General features: G+C 40.4%; 1 protein-coding gene across 3 annotated transcripts in view; it reads left to right on the top strand.

Annotated features, from left to right (window-relative positions):
- Window positions 1-17,453, top strand: part of L3MBTL4 (L3MBTL histone methyl-lysine binding protein 4) — a 431,550-nt gene that overhangs the window by 190,881 nt on the left and 223,216 nt on the right. For all 3 annotated transcript variants that reach the window (XM_033178287.1, XM_033178288.1, XM_033178289.1), the window contains one exon: window positions 153-263. In XM_033178287.1, coding sequence (XP_033034178.1) covers window positions 153-263 — 111 coding nt within the window. The remainder of the gene's footprint in view (window positions 1-152; window positions 264-17,453) is intronic.

Genomic DNA, 17,453 nt, shown 5'->3' with positions numbered 1-17,453 from the left:
AACATACAACAACAACAACAACAAAAAACCTAAATTCCAGTTGTATTAAAGATCAACTTACTAAAACTGAAACAATAGTGTTTTAGAAAAAATTAGTAGGAGATCTGAATTACTGAATTTCCCATTTTTTTTTGTACTTATGACATTTACAGAGGTTGCCTCATGGTTTTCTGCCAAATATGAAACTTGAAGTTGTGGATAAACGGAACCCCAGGTTAATTCGTGTTGCTACGATTGTAGATGTTGATGACCAAAGAGTAAAGGTACATATTTTAAATTACTATGTTATTATATCAGTATTTTTCCTACATTAGTATTTTTCCTCTACCCTCCCGTTCTATGAACCTCCCTCATGTTTTAATTCATCTGCACAGTAGTTTTCTGGGGGGAAAAACATTCTGGATTTGACCTTGAAGATTGACCCTGGCCCAGATGGGACTAGAGAATCCCTAAAAAAGGAGAGGGTGTAACTCACACCTTACACTGGCGACAGAGGCTCTGATTTTTTGGTACAACAGAAGAATAAAACTCCAACTGGCTTAATTTCTTGTCACAGGTCTTTGGATGGAGAGATTCCCAGCCTATGTGTATGTACAGGGGAAAATCTGTAGATGAGACGTGACTGATTTTGAGAGATATTCTAATACATTTCTGTTTGGATTTGGTGTTTTGACTTTTACTGTCAGTTCTTTTTTTAAGCTTCTTTTTATTGGCATTATTCTATTTTTCTTGAAATCATTGTCATTAAACAGCTTGCCAAGAAGAATTAAATCTTTGTTTCCTGCTTTTCTTTGTCAAACAAAAAATTAAAAACAGTTTATTCACTGTAACTAAAAACAAAAGGTTAGATTTCGAATTAAGGATTTGATTAAAATATTTCTATACTATCTTTTATTTTTCTCAGAGAGCTGAAAGCATCTGTAGAATTTATTAAATTTTCTACAACATATTACACTTCAAAAATTATTTTCCATGCAAGTATATTTTCTTTCTTTTTTTTTTTTTTTTTTTTTGAGAGCGGAGTCTTGCTGTGTCGCCCAGGCTGGAGTGCAGTGGTGCGATCTCGGCTCACTGCAAGCTCTGCCTCCCGGGTTCCCGCCATTCTCCCGCCTCAACCTCCGAGTAGCTGGGACTACAGGCGCCCGCCACCGCGCCCGGCTAGTTTTTTGTATTTTTAGTAGAGACGGGGTTTCACCGTGTTAGCCAGGAGGGTCTCGATCTCCTGACCTCGTGATCCACCCGCCTCGGCCTCCCAAAGTGCTGGGATTACAGGCTTGAGCCACCGCGTATATTTTCTTTTCATAATAATAAAGATTGAAGTCAACTAATTTTAATAGCCACTATCTTAAAAGATTTAGGTTTGCTATAATTTAAAAGAAATTTTACTTGCTGTATGCGTAATTTGAAAATAATATCTGATTCAATTTATAGAGAATAATCAGTACATACATTTTAGTAAAATTTAGAGATGAGTGTCCGGCTTGGCAATAGATTATCCAAAGAATTTACACTGGAAATGTCCTTTACTCTTCTGATGAATGAAAACAAAAACTATGTTAAATAATATTTGGGAATAACGTAGGTATTTTACCATATACCTTCTTATTAATGTTTTAAGTTTAATTTTAAGCATATTCCTTTAATTCTTATTTATTTCTGGCATTTTACTGTTTACTCTTATGGCATTTTCAATGGAAATGACTTTTGCATATCATAATTGCTTTGTTAATTCAGTGATATTTTATTATTAACTTTCATTTTAAAAGTAGTTCAGGCACAATGGCTCACGCTTGTAATCTCAGCATTTTGGGAGGCCGAGGCGGGTGGATCACCTGAGGTCAGGAGTTCCAGACCAGCCTGGCCAACATGGTGAAACTCCATCTCCACTAAAAATACAGAAATTAGCTGGGTATGGTGGCATACCCACCCATACTCCCAAGCAGTAATCCCAGCTGCTTGGGAGGCTGAGGCAGGAGAATTGCTTGAGCCCAGGAGGCAGAGGTTGTAGTAAGCCGAGATCATGCCACTGCACTCCAGCCTGGGCGACAGAGCTGGACTCCATCTCAAAAAAAAAAAAAAAGAAAAATTGCATTTCTAAGATAAGCTCAATCTTAATAGCACATCAAGTCTGACTTAGATTTTTAGTTGACAGACTATTTTCTTATTGTTCATAAGATATTTACTGTAGCATCGATTGATCATGTGTTGCCAGTTTATGAGCAAGTTTTCCTGCTCTTGGCTTTGCCCAGTACATTCCTCTATTCTTCAATTAATGTGTTGATCATATTGTTCTGTTATTCTCTACTTTTCTTTTTAAAGTCAATATTTTTCAAAGGCAATCTTGATCCCAGCACATAATAGATGCTTATTGTACGTGTGAGTGAATTAAGGAGGGTGTGGAGGAGTGAATAGCACTGAATGTACTTTGGCACTCTGACTGTTGTCTGAGTATGCGCAAATGATTGTGTTGGTCAACAAGCAGTCTTCTCTTGTTTTCAATTATTTTCATAACTACTCTTCTCTTGGACATCTGGAGTAGTCATGTATTGGAAAATGCCCTCAGACAAGACTGATCTGGGTTCAAATTCCAGCACTGACTTATTTGACTGTGTGGTAACTTGTGAAGTTACTCAACATATTTGAACTTTCCTTATCTGTAAAGTGATGGCATCAACCATACCTACCTCACAGGCTTGTTGTGAAAATTCATTGAGGTCGTGTATGGAAAATTCCTGAAACTCTACCTGGCTCTTTATGTTATAGGCACTTTAGCAGTAGCTGCTGCTGTAATTAGTTGGCGCAAGTACCCTGTGCTGCCCTCCCTGGGTGTATTTATTTTCTGTATAAGGGACCTCATGGAAGCAATTGTCATCAGTAGATGGACAAAGAACAAGCCTACCCTTGTTGGTTCAAAAAGCAGGAAATTTGATTGGAATTATGTGGGGGATGTTAATGGGAGCAGATGTTACTGTGCTGCATGCCTGTGTTTGATGGTGAGAGCAGAGTCAGCCTGTTCTAACTTCAACAACTACATTTTCAACAATGCCTGTGGTGGTGATGGCACTTAGTCTTTGTCAGACACCATTCTGAGGGCTTTACATTTGTTAATTGTATCCTCCTGCATCCATGTGAAATAAGGTCCATTATATAGATGAAGAAACTGAAGCCCACAGAGGTTAAATAACTGGTTCAAGGTCACAAGATAGTACATTTGGGAACAGGGCTTTACACCCCAGCTTTCAAACAGATGTTTTCAACTCTAGAGTTTATAGCATTCCTACTCTTCCTACTCTTGTGTTCTAATTTTTATCCTAAATAACTCACTTCCTAGTGGGAGAGCAGATGTGTAGGATGAGGAGTTGTGACTGCCCACAACCCCACTCACTTTGTCACTTGTGTCCAAGTCCACATTGCCTGTCCTGCCTGGAGGGTCCTGTGTGGTACTGGCAGTTCTTGACAGAGCACGACAGATCCACTAAAGATGACTTCATTTCCTTCTGCCACTCCCCAAATATGTGGTTGGCCTTATGTATTTTATTAGTTCTATTTTTATTATACCTTTTTTGAGATAAATTCACATACCTTAAAATTCAATGGTCTTGAGTATATTCACAAAGTTGTACAACCATCACCACTAAGTTTAAATATTTTCATCACCCCAGAAAGCAACCTTGTACCCATTAGCAGCTACTCCTCATTCCACCCTCCTTCTACCCAACCAAACCCCTGGTAGTCACCAATCTATTTCCCATAGTGTCTATGGATTTGTCTAGTCTGGGCAATTAATATAAACAGAATACTATAATATGTGATCTTTTGATTGGCCTCTTTCACCTGGTATAATGTTTTCAAGGTTCATCCATATGGCAGGAAGTATCAGTACTTCATTCCTTTTATTTCTGAATAATATCCATTGTATGGATACACCACATTTTGTTTATCTCCTTCTCAGTTGATGGACATTTGGGTTGTTTATTTTGGGCTATTTTGATTACTGCTGGGATAAACATTTACATATGTTTTTGTGTGAACATATATTTTCATTTCTTTTGGATATATACCTAGGAGTGGAATTGCTGGGTCATATGGTAACTCTATATTTAAGATTTTGAGGAAAAGCCGAAATGTTTTCTGAAGTGGCTGTACTGTTTTACTTTCCCATTAGCATTATATGAGGACTCCAATTTCTCCACGTCTTCACCACCACTTGTTACTGTCTGATTTTTGTTTTGGTTTGGTTTTTTGTTTGTTTGTTTTTGCTAGTTTAGTGGGCCTTATGGACTTCGGGTCTAAAGAAATCAAGATTATTATTATTTATATGTGCTCGCTAATAGTATCCCGGCTAAGAGAATTGGGATGAAATAACTTGCCTAGTGTTTGTAATAGTAGAAGTGGTAACAGTAGTGGATGTAGTGGTGCAAGTATCAGAAGTAATAGAAGTAGTAATAGTAGAGTGGGCCCTTAGCAAGTATGTTATGTATCATATTTTTGGCTTCGCATCAACTCTTTTAAGTAGATGTTATTTTTGCTGTGTGGTTTACATGGAGAACTTAAGCAATCTGATGAAGATTTCAAGGATATCCATGTTTCTAATCCGAAACCAGTATTCTGTACGTTTTAGCAATTGCCCTGTAGCTGCAATAAGCCATTAGAATTAGAGACCATACCTGGTCAGTGCTGGGGGATAGGACCATGAACAGCCTCATCCAAGATCCTCTACTCGCTCACCCTCATAAATCCACTTAAACTAGTCAGGCCAGATTTTCTGATTTTCATACTGAAAATACTCATTTGGTGATGTGTGGTTCATTGGCAGGTGAGTGGTGAAGTTTTTCTTGCCATGGCAGGGTTTTAAGATACTAGTTTATTAATTATGATAGTTGCTCTCTAATAAATATTTATGATGTACTCAGTGTATCTTGTTCAATTTATAGCCAGCTATTATGTTTAATGGTTATTCTTTTGTTTGATTGTACAGTGTGTGCTGTTATATCTGAAAGCCCATTACTGTCACCTTGTTAGAAAATGCACATTAAATTACAGTAGATGGATGGATGCTTTTAGGAAGTTTAGCCATTATTTGTGGGAAAAAGTATTCTACAAATAAATGTAAAGGAAGGACTTAAAACAGAGTAATATTTGATAAATATTTGCCCTGTGGGAAGTGCAGCTAAGCTGTGAAATGAATTATAAATGAATTTCAAATTGATGTTTTAAGAAGTTCTACTGAATCATTAATAAATTGAGTCCTTCAACAAGTCTTTTCCTATTTAATGCATTAACTGGACATATTTGTGGCATTTCACAATGAAATTAGAGCATCATGACCAAGAGGAATTGTTATGGCTATCTAATTATATGACTAGAAACTATTTTGGATTTTATGTCAGACCAATAAGTTCAAAAGCTCTTGTTTGAGAAAGACCTGCAGGAGTATTAATGCAAAGCAAAAGTCCAGATATGAGTCAGTGATGTTCACTTTACTGAGGGTCGCTTGTGCTTCCAGAAGGAAGCCACCTGACCTCTATCTAACTGACATGCATTTTTTTTTTAGACAGGGTCTCGTTCTGTTGCCTAGGCTGAAGTTTGGTGGCACGACCATGGCCTGCTGCAGCCTTGACCTCCATGGGCTCACACAATTCTTACACCTCAGCCTCCCTAGTAGCTGAGACTACAGTGTGCGCCATCACACTTGGCTAAGTTTTGTGATTTGTTTTTCTTTGCAGAGATGGGGTTTTGCCATGTTGCCCAGGCTGCTCTTGAACTCCTGAGCTCAAGGGATCCGCCTGCCTCGGCCTCCCAAAGTTCTGGGATTATAGGCGTGAGACATCGCACCTGGCCTGGGATGCATTTTTAACAAGGGCTTTGAAATATGAGGATAGAACAAGCTACCAACATTGAAAACAACTGTCCTTTGATCTAAGCTTATAATTAATGGTCATCACAGTGTCACAGTGATTGATAGCTGTCTTCATCTGGGAAGGAGACTGGGACAATTTCAGAAGTGTTATGACCCATCAATGAAAAGATAATTTCTTGAGTAGGTAAAACTATAAATTAGTGTCAGCCATGAATTCCAGAAAAGTTGAAGCAGGGAGAGTGCTCAGCCAGGTGAACGTGCCTCAGTGAATTCCAGGTAAAACGAAGAACAGCAGTGGCAGCACTAGAGCTGGCTCGCTCAAACCCCTATGCTGCTGTGCCCTGCTTCCCATTCTTACTCTTTTATTCTTCACAGCAACCCAGTAAAGTAGCACATGTGAGGAAATAGGCACAGAAAGCTTGAGGGACTTGGCCAAGGTTGCACAGCTTATAAGTGGTAGAGCCAAGTGGGAACCAGTCAGCCTGGTTCTTCAGCCTGAGCTGTTAAACCAGGTGGCAGTGCCTTTTCTGTAAGGAGCCAGAGAGTAAATATTTCAGGCTTTGTGGGCCATGTGGTCTCTGCGGTAACTGCTCAACTCCACTGTCCATCACAAAAACAGCCAGAGACAATATATAAACAAATAAATGACTCTGAAATTTGCATCCCACATAGTTTTCACATGTCATGAAATAATCTTCTCTTGACTTTTTCCCCAGCCATTTGGAAATGTCAACACCATTTTTCGCTCATGGGACGCACAAAAACAGGTGGTAATAGGGGTCTTTTTGGCCTGTGGGCTGTAATCTGCCAACCCCTGTCTTAAGCGATACTGTATTGGTTAGACTATTAGATGAGTTTATTTAGTTGTTACCTTTAGTATAAGTAGTTTTGTATCCTTGTATTATTTTTTCCAATATTTTATTTTTGGACCAAATCACATCTATATGTAATTTTCAGTCTAGTTTTAGATAAATTTTAGCTATTAAGTAACAAAAAGGTAGAAGAAATGCGGGCTACCATGTAATCAACAGCTTCTAGATTTAAAAGAAATATATATTTTTTTCTCCTATCAATCGATAACCCTCTATTTATTCGGTTTTCAGTGTGAAAGTAGCCAAGCCCCTGAAAGGATGTATAGTCTCTCACTATATTTGTATTCTCCAAGAACTGTAGCAGGGATTTACCTTTCATATTTTTATGAAAGTCAGTGTACCAAGAACGGAGACACATGCCTGGCAGCACCGCCGAAACACGTGGCCTTGGAGATGAATTGGAGCCTGTGCTAGGGCTCCTCGGATAACTTCCCCACCCTGTGCCCATCTTACCAGCCTGACCTGTGAGATCTGATGAGATCCTGACATGATTGTTTGGCTAGAGCCATCAGCTTAGTGATGAGCTAGATAGGATAGAAACAGAATGTTTCACAGTTCTCTATGCACAACACTGTGCAGAAACTTCTTAAATAAAAGATGATGATGTAGCACTAGTTGTTCTGAACTCTTCTCTTTTAGGGATATGCATTTCTTGGAGTGTCTGAGGGATGCTACAGATAGCTCCCATGCAAAATGCACATATACTTGTACACAAATACAGGATTATATTTGTGTTTCAAGGGTTAATGGGCCTTTGAGTAAGGACCTCATTTTAGACTAACAGTTCTTGATAAAGCAGGCTCTTCGTTCTGCGTACCCTTGGTCCTTCATTCAAAGCTTTATATTTGCTCAACAAGTGTAAGTAAGACCTCTGACCTGCTGTGATAATGAAGCCCCCTCATTTCCCAGACCTTCAGTCAGCATGTGCAGTATGTACTCACTCTATTCCTTCAGAGCAAACAAGAATCTGTGGGATTTGTCTTAGCTCTGGAGGAGACATACACATTCTCTGCCGTTTTCCTGAACAGAAGTGTACTATTTCTGACCAGCTGTGGTTCTGACATTCCAAATGCCCTTACTAATACTGATACTTAGCTAATTATGCCAAACACCGTCTCTTTTCCTCACATCCTGCTTTGTAGGCACTCTATTTTTAACCGCTGGAAGAATATCTTTCAAAAATAAATAAGTGAATAATGGACTAACTAAGCAAGATGGTGACCACATTCTCCCCCCGACTCCTTCCAAAATCTATGCCATTTCTTGTGATATAAGAAAGGATGATGGACTCAGGGAAAGGAGAGTTTTCTTTGAGAAGAGGATGAGTAGATTTTTATACAAGATTAATGTATTTCCAGAATGTAGTTGTTCTAGTTTCCTATTACTACTTTAACAAGTTACTACAGATGTAGTGGGGACAGGTTGATAGGTGCAGCAAACCACCACGGCACATGTATACCTATGTGACAAACCTGCATGTTCTATACATGTATCCCAGAACTTAAAGTAAAATAAAATAAAATAAAATAAAAAACCAGAACAAATAAAATAAAAAACAGTATGTTACATTTCTCTAGGTCAGAAGTATCACTGGGTTAAAATGAAGGTGTCTACAAGGCTGGTTCCTTCTGGAAGCTCTGGAGAAGAATCTATTTCCTTGTCTTTTCTACCTTCTAGAGGCCACCTTTACTCCTTGGCTTCTGGTACCTCTCTCCATCCCTATTCAAAGCCAGCAGCATAGCACCTTCAAACCTCTGCCTCGGACACTCCTATTTTGCTCTTCTAAGCACTGTTGTAATTTCTTTGAGTTCACTGAATAATCCAGGACAATCCTCCATCTCAAGATCCTTAACTTGACCACTCTCACAAAATTCGCCTTGCCATATAAAGGGACCTATTCACAGGTTTCAAGGATTAGAATTTCGCCATCTTTGGGAGCCTGTTATTCTGCCTTATGCAATTGTTTTACATAAAAGTAAGATATTCAGGAAAAAGAAGTAGAAGAGATGAGGTCTACTGTGTAATCAACAGCTTTCATTGACTGAACACTGCTAAGGTAGAAGAAAGAGACCATCTCAGGAGCTGTGGGCCCTGCAGATATGATGCATACCTGGAACCTGCCCTCACCATCTACCTGGAGAGAGAGGATAGTGCGACAGTTCAGTGGGATAGTGCAAGGCACAAACCCTCAAGTACTGTAAAAGCCATTCCAAATGCAGGGAGCATTGTGCTGAGGGGCAGATGGCTTCTCAAGAACGGTTTTTCTCCTCTTAGAAAAAGTATATAACATGCCTTGTTTTATTTGCATTTCCAAACACCAAATGCTTTTATTTACTATCATGTAGAGACAAAAGAGACTCTGCATTTAATTCGTTTTAATGTAAATCTGTGTATACATGCGTGTATATATGGATGCACATATATGTTTTTTTTCTTTTAAAGCTATTGAAAACCCCTTGGACAGGTGGTCTATGCAAGATTTTTATTTGGATTGTGACCAGAGGAATCATGAGGAGTTACACAGCTGTCGAAGCCATCAGGGCTCAGCTGTGGGAGAAGGGGCAGTGGCCCTAGCCCAAGCAGGAGCCACAGAGCTTTTTCTTTTCCTCCTGCCACTTGGTAAAGACTCATTCCCAACTTCTCCAGCCTGGGACTCCATCTGGAAAGGCTTGGTACAGGTAGGGCTCTCTAGAGACTTCCCAGTCAAGATCAGCAGAGTGTAGTGTCTGCATCACCTGGGAGCTGGTTAGAAACGTAGAATCTGGGGCAGCACCCCAGACCCCTGGAATCAGAGTCTGCATTTTACCGAGATCCCACCTGGTTTGTATGTGCACTGAAGTTTGCAATCCCTGTTCTTAAACAGGAGCAAGGAATACCTGTTTGCTCCTAGGACCGGTTGGAGTGACTGTTCTTTGCCCTGGTTTGTGATACCTTTCTCCACGTGAACCAAAGAGGGTGGAAGGTGTTTGCCGCCCTCCACAGTGAGTTAGGTATGAGTGGCTTCTTTTGGCTCTGAATTCAGCAGACATCAGGCCCTCCTGACTCAACACTGTTATAAGGGCTCTGGAAAGCCCTTCCACCTCAACAGTGTTGTAAGTTAAGGAAGTCTAGTCAACTTTATGAGCTAATTACACCCTAATTTTGGAATAAACTTCAGGTAAGCTTGAAATGTACACTCCTTGCTTTGGGCCGGAATGTGAGACTCTGTGTTAGAGAGCTGGGAGTCTGGCTCATAGTCTTTGAATTCTTAATGTGATGGATGATGTGGGAGGAGTCCGCTCTCCCACCTCATCAGCATTTCCCTATCTAGCCTGTTTTCTTGGGGGGATCTGGGGGTAGTAGTTACTATCATAGATTCTGTGCCAGTATGTTTACTTGTTTTCTTCAACCTCGTTGTTCCTTTTGAGTCCTCTTGTTGACTTCTCTGCTTTTCTTAACCTCTGAAGACTGGCGCTGGCCAAGGCATTGGTCCTGGGCCTTTTGCTGTTTCTTCTCTATGCTGTGTACTCAAGCCTGACTGCACGAAGTACCCACCAGGCACCAGCACTTAGTACAGCTCTCCCAGGTGGTGTGAATACATGCCTGGGCTGAGAATGTCTGCTCAGTTCTCTCTCTCTAAGTGAGGCCATCCATTCCCTTGGTTTTCAGCACTTTATATTTGCCAATAACTTTAAAACTTGTATCTACCGCTGTGACCTCTCCCAGAGCTCCAGGGTTAGGTATGTAACTGGTACTTTTGACATCTTTTGTGTGTCTGTGTTAATTTTTCCTGGACCGAGCTCCTCAATACACACACCTTTTTCTTCCCTAGGCATCCTCAACTTAGTAAACGGTAGCCTGATCTACCAAATTGCTTAAAACAGAAACCTGGGAGTCATTCTTACAGTCTACCCATCTCAGAGTTCCTACACATGGTCAACCACCATAGTCTATGGACACAAACTCCAGACAATATATTCCTAGTCTCCTTACCTCTCTCCATTCCTATGACTGCAGTCCCCCTGACTGTCACCCTAGTGAAAGCCAGCTGCATCTCTCACCTGGACCACTGCAGTCACCTCCTAGCTTGTTTCTCTGCACCTGCTGCAGACCCTCTCAATCTTCGTGACCCAAAGATGCCAAAGTGATCTTAAACATATGAACTGGACCACATGACTCCCTTGCATACATCCTTCCATGATGTCCCACTGCATCTAGGTAAAAAAGAATCAGCTCTTCAGGGTGTCCTACTAGATCCTGCAAAGTCAAGTCCTAACTTACTCCTCCAACCTGATGTTCAAAGACAAACTTTAAACAAATTTAACAGAGTTTACTTGAACTAAGAACGATTAACAAATCGGGTAGCCCTAGAACCGGAAGAGGTTCAGGGTGACTCTGGGCTGTCACATGGTCGGAGATGATTTATGGACAGAAAATGGAAAGTGATATGCAGAAAATGGAAGGGAGGTACACAAACAGCTGGATTGGTTGCAGCTCTGCATTTGCCTTATTTGAATGTGATGTGAATAGTTGTCTGCCTTTGACTGGCTGAAAGTTGGTGACTAGCACAAGAGTAGATTACAGTCTATTTACATATCCAATTAGTTGCACTTCACTGTGTACAGAGAAACCTTTAGGCTGAACACAAAATATGTAAGGAGGCAGCTTTAGACTAAACCTAATTTAACACTGTCTTATTCCACACTTTTTGGGGATACATTATATTTGTACATATTTATGGGGTGCAATTTTGTACATATTTATGGGGTATTTATATTTATGCAATATTTATACATATTTATGGGGTGCAATTTTATGTGAAATTTTGTCTCAAGCATAGAATGTGTAATGATTAAGTCAGGTTATTGCACACTCTATCGTGTTGAATATAAACTTGCATTTTTCTTTCCCAGTTGGTTGTCTTTTCCTTCTCTTTGAGTCTCTCTGTAATCCCTCACTTCACTGGGAATGTAATTTTTGTCTCTTCTCACATAATTGCCTGATTATAAATTTCCGAGTGAGCCAAAATTTAATCTTGTGGCTGGAGAAACACGAAGAGCCATTTTGAGAGAGTTGTCTTCAAATTTATCTCCACAAATGTCCAAGAGAACCCTAAGTCCATTTGTGGCATTCTACTCCATTTTCCTGATCACTTCATGTTCTCATTCTCCAAGAGAACCGTTTCACACACCCTCGCTCCTCACAGCCTTTTCCTCATTCTCTTCTCATGATCTTCCCTCTCATTCACTGGGAAAAGAGAAACTCGTGGTAAAATTGCTGATATTCCCATGACCAAGCCCACCTCTTAATCCATGTCTGAACATGTACACTTGGAGTTTCTACTTGTTGCAGTGGGAGAATTATTCCTGCTGCTACTGAAGCAATTCACTGTCTTCTTACATGAATTTAGTTTTCATCATAGGCATTTATGGTTATCTGACATTAGATTATATATTGGTTTTGTTTATTTATACTTTGTTTCGCCTCTAGAATGTAAGTTAGTGGAAGGAGCATTTTTATCCCTTGATTACCCAAGTACCCTTGATATCCCTAGTGCCTATGGAACAGCACCTGGTATTTTATGGGTACTCAATAAATATTTGCCAAATGAATGAAGAAAAGAATGAATATGAATTGCAAATAAGAGTGTACTGATAGGTTATTTATTGGTGCAAATTACTGTTTATTAAGGATTATTTATTCCTTATGCAAAACAAATGTGCATTAGCCATTGGCATTAAACACTCTCTACATATTCCTTAAAAGAGGAGCTATTTCTAACATCACATAGAAAATTTGATTCATTGGTGTTTCTGTATTATGAATATACCTTTAAGAAGCAATATGCTTACTTTAAGCATGGCTGAGAATTACATAATATTTGAATAATTTAAATCATGTATTATTTCATTTTATATGATGCTTCCTCCCTTGAAATACTGACAGAGTGAACCATGGCAGAATTGTAATAGTGTCAAAGAAGCATAGCCCGTTATGAGGCCATTATACTAATAACATATGACAAACAGTGGGACTGTGGAGTAGTAATGGATAGATAATGGATAATAAATGGCTGGAATTCTGAACAGTATTGTTTGCTAGTGATTTTCCAGTAATAATAACCTCCTTCTCTAAAAATAATGTTTGCTGGTGATTTTCCAGTAATAATAACCTCCTTCTCTTAAAATAAATGTAACTCTAATGGCAAAAACTGCCAGTAGCATGAAGGATTCAGATTGTTTTTTGAGTGTGGCCTACTTCACTTGGCTTAAAGCATCTAGAGAACCAAGTTAATCTCTCTCCTTCCTGGCCAGCTAGGAGAGTTCCTCCTACAGCGTGTGCCCACAGTGACTCCAGTGCATGCTTATCAGTGCATGAGCATGGTGTATTTTAATAAATGGAAAATCCCCAAGCCCCAAATTGATATACAAAATATTATTGCATCTTCCTATTCACTGTGTTCCACAGTGATTATTTCTCATTTGCACCTAAGATTCCGAAATGAAGAGACAGGTTTGCACCCCTGTGCTTTGCTGCTGCCTTCAGGAAATTGGCAGTAGTGGCCTCTGTTAATATACCCCTTAACCTGTCTTCTTTACCACCCCTAGTTGTCATTGAGCTTCCATCGGTGGCTTCTGCTGGCAGCTTCCTCCTTCCGGAGGTGTTGTCCATCACTGTGCTGGCATTCCTGCATGTCCTGCCTGACAGCTTCCTGTAGGACACTTCCAAAGCTCTTTCACTGCCCTTGGGCCCTGGGTATTGCAGTGAGAGCCCAGAGATTTATACGTTACTCTGGTCATTTTTTGTAATTCTCTGCTGTCACCTATAAGCAAATTTGGTGTTACAACAGTACTCCTCTCTGTTTAAGCTCATTTGAGTTTTTTCATTTCAGTTGCCTCCATGAACTACTTTTATTCAAGAACAAGGTCATAAAGGTCCCTTTCTGACCCCCAAACCCGTCTTTTTCCTTATCCTTCAGATTTCCCATTCTGCCCAGAGCTGTGGATAGCATAGCTGCTTCCTGCCTTTCTTCCCATCTCATGGCAATAGGGCTTAGGATCTTAGCTTTTAGCTTTTAACCCACTTGTCCAGGCAGCAAATTCTACTTATATGTACTACTGCTGGTCTCTGTACAGTAATCCCATTGCCTAGGCCAGTGCTGTCTAGCAGAACTTCCTGCAGTGACAGACGTGGCATCTCCCTGTTCTCTCCAATGCACTGGCCACTTGCCGCATGTGACTGCTGGGCACTTGAAATGTGGCTAGTGTGACTGAGGACCTGGAGTTTTCATTTCAGTTGAGTTTAATGAATTTAAATGGAAATAGCCACCTATGGGCAGTGGCTGTTACATCAGACGGTGTAGCTTTAGGGTGTTCAGTTGCAAGTAGAAATAGTGGCCAGTGCACATCCACCTTAAGAAGCTCCATGGAGGCATGAGGGGGCTGATTACCTCCTCCGAGGAAGCTGATGCTGTGTTGGATTTGGGGTTAGCCATAGTTTACTCATTTGTCTTCTCTGTCAACTTATGTCTTTAGGTCAACTATTTGCTATCTCTTTAACATCACTAGTGAACATCATAAGCTTAAAAAGCTTAACAGATTTTTCCCTCTTTAGAAATAAAAAATGTAATTTAAATGAGTGGGGAGAAACTGGTTAAACATTTGAAAAATCAGTAATTACGTAGTGATTAATTCCCAAGCTTGAAAATTGTCTAAATATTTAAATTGGCCTTTCTATTTCTACCCTAAAATATATTTTCAGGATTGTGAACATCATAATAAATAGATGCTACCTCATCAGACTAAGAGAACATGTCTGAGGTTCAGTAGTTTAATAACTATTCTCTAGTACTACTATCTAGCCTATCACTGTCAACATTTAAATTCCTTGTCAGTTAGACAGTGATTACACTGTCCCCTTTGAATAGGCTGAGAGATCTTCATTTAATACTTCTTATGACACATGGTCATTTTTTCTCATCATTTTGGACTGATTTGTAGAATTTTGAAATTGATGTTTTCTGGGGGATTGATTTAGTTGAAACTCAAAGCAGGTGGCCTGGAATGGAGAAAAAGATGAAGGAACATGAAGAAAAATACACACTAGAAACTAACGTCTTCAGATCCATGGTTATTCTTTAAAAATATGTGTTATACAGCCAGTATCAGACTATGGTACAAGATGCAGAAATGAGGCAAAAGACTTCCTTAGGCATGAAATCCCACTAAAGATGAGGATAAATGAAGTATATTGAGAGTGGTGCAGAATTTCTGGGTTTCAATGTAGTGTTTTCTCTTTCTCTGATAAATATCAGGAATCTTACTATAAACAGGGAATAAATCAGATTAGCATGTGGGGAAATGAAACAGACAAGTGGATCTAAAATAGCTGCTTCACTACCATTGAGAGTGAGTGGTTGCAGCCCTGAGATAAGATTGATGCAGGGATTATGCTGTGTTCAAGTTGTGTTATTCACATTTTCATTGTGAAGGTATGTTGACCATAAATAAGAAAATTTTTCATCAGCAGTAAAATACCCACGAGGAGAGACTGAAGGAAGATGAAAGCAATATTTAAATTAGCTTAGGCAATCACAGTGGCATCAAGAAAGGCAGAGGGGGGTCAAAGAAACAGGCTGAATGAAGAGGCACTGAAAGCGGATGAGTGGAGAAGGGAGAGAAGATGCGCCACCCCAGCCCCAGTTCCTCTGGCCTGAACCACTTAACCTAACAGATGCTTCTGGGCTGTGGGCTCGACAGTGTCAAAGCTTCGCGTTACTTCCTTCAAACACTTCTGAGAGCAGCAGTGACAGCAAATGAGTTTGTACCTGTAGACATCTGGGTGTGGCAGGAACCTTGGCTAAGTGGAAGTCTGGGTCACCAGGACAAGGTGGATGATGGAATCACAGTCTGCAGCTACACAGACGAAGGCTGCCCCAGGAAGGCCAGTGTTGCCAAAAGGCAAGCTGTACCTAGAACCAAGTAGGGGCTTGGTTAGCATAGTCAAGACTGGGATATATACCCAAAGGAATACAAATTATTCTATCACAAAGACACATGCACGCATATGTTCATTGCAGCACTATTCACAGTAGCAAGGACATGGAATCAAGCCAAATGCCCATCAATAATAGACTGGAAAAAGAAAATGTGGTACATATATACCATGGAATACTATGCAGCCATAAAGAGGAACAAGATCATGTCCTTTATGGGTACGTAGATGGAGCTGGAAGCCATTATCCTCAGCAAACTAATGCAGGAACAGAAAACCAAACACTGCATGTTCTCACTTAAACGTGGGAGCTGAACAATGAGAACACATGGACACAGGGAGGGGAACAGCACACACTGGGGCCTGTCGGGGGTTGGATGGGGGGAGGGATTGCATTGGGAAAAACAGCTAATGCATGCTAGGCTTAATACCTACGTGAGGGATTGGCAGGCGCAGCAAACCACCATGGCACATGTTTACTTGTGTAATAAACCGGCACATCCTGCACATGTACCCCAGAACTTAAAATAAAAGATTTTTTAAAAAAAGAATAGTTGAAACTTGAGAGTTTTTAGCACCAATTACCATAGCTATCTGGCTTAGGACCACTTTTCTAGTTTTATCTGTAAGCTGTTCAGGGCCCTGCTTGGCCTTGCCTTTTGGACGGAACTTCAGGTCGTGGAGGAATTGTTTAAGGAATATCTGTCAAGGTTCTTCTGTTGCAAGTAAGAGAAATCCAGGACTGACCTGGTCTGAAAAGGAAAGGACCCTAGTTTGCTGGCTCCCTGAATAGGAGGACATGGGTCTGGCTACAGGCACAGCTGAATCCAGGGTCTCAAACAACATGGTTGTGGCTTCCTCCTACTTCTCCAGCCGCACTGGGACACCCTTAGGCTTATTACTGAGACAGTAAGATGTTCAGAATATTCAGGCTCTGCATTTAAGTCTCTCAGCCCCTCTTTGAGCATTTTTCACACTGAGAAGGGGATCAGAGTTTTATAGTTAAAAGGCTTTGGACATTTTGTTTTGGATAGATAGCCCCATGGGAGCAAGTAGGTTTCATAAATGATGTGACTTTTCTAGTGAATGAATATTCAATTCAGAATTTGAACTGAAGCCCCAAATTTTAAGAGGAAGAATTATGTGCATTCAGAGTCAAGTTAAGATCGTAGGGTTGTGTTTAAGAGGAACTCTAGATAGGAACAAATTAGGCTGTTTCATGGAGTTGTGGGGAAGCAGATATCAGTGGAGCTGTTGGTGATGTAGATGTTCTCCTGGCACTCTGGCTGGTTACTGTGTGAGTGTGGAATAGGAGCTACAAAACATTTTATCCTTAAAATAGTGTTTTTATAAGAAAAACAATTTTTATTGCCTTTTTCAACTGCAAAAATTGTGGTGAGGCTTTCTCTGAGTGTGATGTTTGCAGACATTTGTATGCATGTTCCTCCAACAGTCTGAGGCTTGTAGGGGAATGATTTACACCAGTCTGTCTGCCCCACATGGAATTCATGTCAGAAAATATCCTGCAGATTCCATGAGCCACACGCAACTCTACCACTGAACAGAAAGCCTTGCAAATCAGGGAGCTCTCAGCAGTCACAAGTAAGTCATCAAGTACCTACTAGTGGGATATTAGCCCATCTTCAGAGTGCAGGGGCAGAGGGTAGCAGGCATCCACATGTGCAATTGATGGGGAATTCCGTGGCTGAATGCAAGCCTGCCCCCTTCTCCCCTCCAGAGCATGGCTC

The sequence above is a fragment of the Trachypithecus francoisi genome, unplaced genomic scaffold (genome assembly GCF_009764315.1).
Source record: "Trachypithecus francoisi isolate TF-2019V2 unplaced genomic scaffold, Tfra_2.0 Lachesis_group19, whole genome shotgun sequence".
Taxonomy (NCBI): domain Eukaryota; kingdom Metazoa; phylum Chordata; class Mammalia; order Primates; family Cercopithecidae; genus Trachypithecus; species Trachypithecus francoisi.
This window is presented reverse-complemented; position numbering and strand designations above follow the sequence as displayed.